This window comes from Vicia villosa, unplaced genomic scaffold (genome assembly GCF_029867415.1).
Source record: "Vicia villosa cultivar HV-30 ecotype Madison, WI unplaced genomic scaffold, Vvil1.0 ctg.000010F_1_1, whole genome shotgun sequence".
NCBI classification, from domain to species: Eukaryota; Viridiplantae; Streptophyta; class Magnoliopsida; order Fabales; family Fabaceae; genus Vicia; species Vicia villosa.
The window spans coordinates 1082041-1086465 of NW_026704940.1; the positions used below are offsets into that span (position 1 = coordinate 1082041).

General features: G+C 36.4%; 1 protein-coding gene across 1 annotated transcript; it reads right to left on the reverse strand.

The window, feature by feature from the left end:
* Positions 1-686: 686 nt before the first annotated feature.
* LOC131621695 (protein LONGIFOLIA 1-like) lies at positions 687-4029 on the reverse strand. Its single transcript, XM_058892729.1, has 4 exons — positions 3751-4029; positions 2561-3673; positions 2282-2477; positions 687-1606 (listed from the first exon to the last, which is right to left on the reverse strand). Exons 1-4 carry the CDS (start codon positions 3889-3891, stop codon positions 1026-1028), a joined length of 2031 nt encoding a protein of 676 aa, XP_058748712.1. The 5' UTR covers positions 3892-4029; the 3' UTR covers positions 687-1025.
* Positions 4030-4425: the final 396 nt, after the last annotated feature.

Genomic DNA, 4425 nt, shown 5'->3' on the forward strand with positions numbered 1-4425 from the left:
ATGGCTAGCCATGAGAAAGATAAGTGGGTGGGTACTATGATTGAGGAGATAAAATCCTTGGAAAAAGAATGAGATATAAGATCTTGTTCAGCTGTCATAGGAAAAGAGAACTATTGATTGCAAGTAGGTGTACAAGAAAAATCAGCAATAATAAAAAAAAAAAAAAATTGAAGGCTCGCCTAATTGCAAAAGATTATTCATAGCAAAAAGAATTTGATTATGATAATATTTTTAGTCTGTTCATTAGACAAACTTCTATCGGAATAATATTTACCTTGATAGCCAATAGAGATATACACTTAGAACGATGTGAAAATAACTTTTCTTCATAGTAATCTAGAGGAGCAGATTTGCATGGGACAACCATTGTGAAACTGAACACCTCAAAATAATTTTGTATGCTTTTTACAATTTCACAAGGCACACAACCACTCAATGTTATGTTTCTTAAAGAGGGAGCTTCTAGGCTAGAAGTTCAAAAGTGCTGTAACCTAATTGTGCCAACTAATTTGTACGGCTACTCCATTGTTGTGGGGGTGGGACCTCCTCCCGTTTGTCATTAGTGACAAAGATCCTAAACCATAATAAACAATAGTGACAATATCCTAGTATAACAACTCTCCAATAATTGCTACCCCACACCTTTTATTTTTATTATTGAGATTTAAGAGATGGTAACAAAAATGTTACAACAAAAACCTTTTATTCCATGTACTTTCTTAGACATAAAGTTTGAGATTAAGTTCTAACAACAATATTTTTTTTCAAATTCCTAAACTAAAAAAAGTTATCATCGTTAATCATGTCTAGATTTCAGGTTTAAAGTTCCTGATTCCTTCATTGAAGAAAACATACACATTAATAATTAGAAAATAATTAAACTATGGGATTACTAAAGAGAAGGAAAAAAAGCAAACAACCAAACTAAGAAAACCTCGTCCCTATTTTCATGTATTATTTATTATATTTATCACTTTTGCTTTTCTTTTTCACCTCTTTATCCCTTCTTTTTGTTTAGTTTTATCCTAATTATTATAAAACTCTAACTTCCTGCGAAGCACCGAAACTTTGTTACGTGGTACTCCTCTACACAATGCTAGATCTCCAATGGTTTCACATATAAGATCTTTGAATATGAACCGTTCGATGTCCAACACTACGTCTCCAATTTCCACGTGGCATTCACCCCATTCATTCTCACCCTTCATGTCCTTCTTCAACACACCACATATAACCTCAAACATATCCTCCGATGATTCTTCCCTCTCTCGGATCCTCCGAAACTCCGACCAGATTTGATGTAACGAAGGTAGATTCTCCAACTTCCACGGTGGCAAACGGCGTTTACAGTTGAGAATCTCATGAATGGTGTCGAAGATTAACTTTCTTTGAAGAGTAGAAACTTTGGAATTGGAAGTGTTTTTGTTTCCCTTGAGGTACTGTTGCTGTTCCAGTAACAGAAACATGTCATTGTCTTTGTCTTTGGATAAGTAGTTAGAAGCACGAAGTACTTCTGAAACGTATACGAAATCGGAATCCTCTGACTTGGTTTCGTTTGAACTCAAAGCTGTACTCCAAGCATCTTCTTCTGACTCCGCTCCTAGATCTGCAATTTCACCGAACTTCATTAACATCAAGCGAGATTAAGAAAAAATAATTAACTAACTAATAAACAAATAAATGCAGATAACTGACACTGCTAATTTATTTAATAAAAATTACGACCATCACACTCAAACGATAACAACGATAATTATTTAAAAATATGAATAAATTAATTATTTAAAAAAAATCAAATTTATTTATAATAATTTATTTACTCCTACTTTCAAGTATTTTCACGGGGACACCACTATCGATCTTGAAAAGCAGAATGCCATCACTCTCCCACGTGATTCTACAAGTATTCTTCTGACGTAGTAGTCAATGAACCAATCCAACCAACTACGTTTCCAAAGAATCAAATGATTGGTCCACGTAATATGCAAATTTCACAACCACTACCACTGCACTACTAGTGTGAAAGTAATAAAAAGTCTTGTTTCTTGTTTTGTGTAGTAAAGAAATGACTATACACCATTCACCCAAGCAACAAAACAGTTGTAATTGTTGTGAAGAAATGGAAAGAACAGTTTGGTTCTTAAAAGACCTAAACACGCGTACCCTATCAATGACATCACACCTATTATTAACTTTTTCACTAGTAAAAAAGCAATGACCTTAACGCCAAGGAAGCAATGATTACGACTTATGTATGTACGGACAAAACAAAACTACTGACCTTTATATTCAATGCATCTTTTCATTACTGGAGATGGTGAACACGACGAGTCGTCTTTGTAAAACGACGAGTCAAGAATCGATACGGGACTCGGTTGTTGTAACTCAGTTATTTCCGCTATACTGTTGAGTAATTTATCACACCTCTGCAGTAGCTCTTTCCCCTCTCTGTATTGGTCCACCACCTTAATTAGCCTCTGCACCGTAATTAAATTCATCTCATTAATTAATTCAATTAAAAAATTGATTAAAAAAAAATTAAATAATCAATTTAACAAACCTCTGTGTCGGTATGTGAAGAGTTACTGAAACTATTATCAGAAACAGTAGATAATTCATCTTCCGCCATGGTTTTCCCTTCCTTTTGGTAGGTTGTAACTTTTCTCATCCTCGGCGACCGAATCGGTGATTGCCTGACCGGAGAAACTCTTCGGCGATCAACACTGTCGTTCACTTTTCGCTCTGTCTCGACGCTAGTAACCTTCCTCACGCGGTTAGGACTGCGCGTGGGGGAGTTTGCGGTGTTTCTGTTTCTAACATTAGGTTGATTATGATCGGTTCGAGTCTTTGGATTGGACCGGAAAGTGGAGACGGGTGGTGGAGAATTATTCCCGGTTCCGGTCCAACCGGTTCGATGAATTGATTTTCCAGGCTTCATAAGAACTATAGGTGAATCGTGTTCGTTCCCATTCTCAATGACGAAGTTTTTATGATTTGCTAATTTCTTAGAATGTAAGAGCCCTTTCAGCTGCAATGCTTCAAGGATTTGTTTCAGTGTTTCCAGATCTTTAGAAGGTTCATGAATCCCACGCATCTTCAACCGTTTCTCAATCTCACCTTGAACCGAAACAGAAACACTCTGTTTCGGACCAGGGAAAAAATCAGCGGAATCATAGAAACACTTCTTTTGTTTCGTTGTTATTCCTCTGACTGGTTCTGTTTTCTCAGTTAGATCTGAGTCTGTGCCGTTTAACAATGAACCACTGTCGAATTGGAATTGCTTTAACTGGAAATTCGTAGTGTCAAAGAAACGATACTGTTGAGAATGAGATAGATCTCTGTGAACCGTTGATTCCGAAGCTGATCTCTGCAGCTTCGGGTTAGGGTTAGGGTTGGGGTTAGGATCAGAGTCTTCGAGACCCATGAGCTTTGCAACAACGCTAGTGGAACGTCGTCGTTTCTCTTCATCTTTTGGATGAATTGTTCCTTTTGCATCCATTACGGCCCTGCTATCTAACGATAGTCTCGGTGCTTCTCTGGCGAATTTCCATGAAGATCTTGTTCCTTCTTTGAAATCGAAAACCGGAAGAATCTGAACAGTCGGTTTTTCTTGGGTTGTTTCAGCTTCCGGTGTTGATTCAGCCGGTGAGTTACTACCGTTTGTTTCCGGTTCCTGTAAAAATACGAAATCGTTACGTTATAATTGAACACGGAGAATGAATGAGAGTGATTTTGAGTTTGAATCTATACCGTTGGTTTCGTGGAATTGAGTCTTTTAACGGGAAATGAGTGGTGGCGATCGAAGATGTGTAGGAAACCTGCCATGCACCCCATCTGTTTTTGAAAGTGTTTCTCAAGCTTTTGATCATTTGCTCCCGTTCCTCTTGTCATTCTCTCTTTCTCTTTGATTTGTTTCTTTCTCAAATCTCAATGTGAAGGGTTCGCCATTTTTTTTCTTCACATTCTCATTCCTCACTCTGGTTCTTACTTCTTGACACTGTTGTGGTATGTGGGCACCCTTTTATTCTACACTCCCGCTTTTCTCGTCTTTAAAACGCCACACCAGAACATGAACCTTGTCAAATTATAGTTTTGCCCTTCATTTTGTTTTTTTCTATAATTTAATATATGAGACATAAATGATAGTAATAATATCTCTTCCCCGGCTTCATCCTAATTGAGTTTAAGAAATTTATTTAGTAATGTCTGAAGAAATAAAGATTATAAATAGTTTTCTAAAACATCCTTCAATTTTAAAATAGAAAAGAGGAATTAAAAACTACAGAAAAGAAAAAGTAATAATATGATAGAAAAAGAGACTAAAATTTTAGGTTAAATTACTCCCAAGATCCTTTAAGTTATTTAATTGTAATAGTTTGGTCCTTCAAGTTTTTTTTGTAACAACTTGGTCCTTTTGGGTGATAT

Excerpts from the sequence above, each read along its gene's own strand:
- LOC131621695 (XM_058892729.1), bottom strand. The coding sequence starts at position 3,891 with ATGACAAGAGGAACGGGAGCAAATGATCAAAAGCTTGAGAAACACTTT. Across the intron at positions 2,478-2,560 it reads CTTCACATACCGACACAGAG|AGGCTAATTAAGGTGGTGGA; the intron begins GTTTGTTAAATT and ends ATTACGGTGCAG. Across the intron at positions 1,607-2,281 it reads AAGATGCATTGAATATAAAG|ATCTAGGAGCGGAGTCAGAA; the intron begins GTCAGTAGTTTT and ends GTGAAATTGCAG.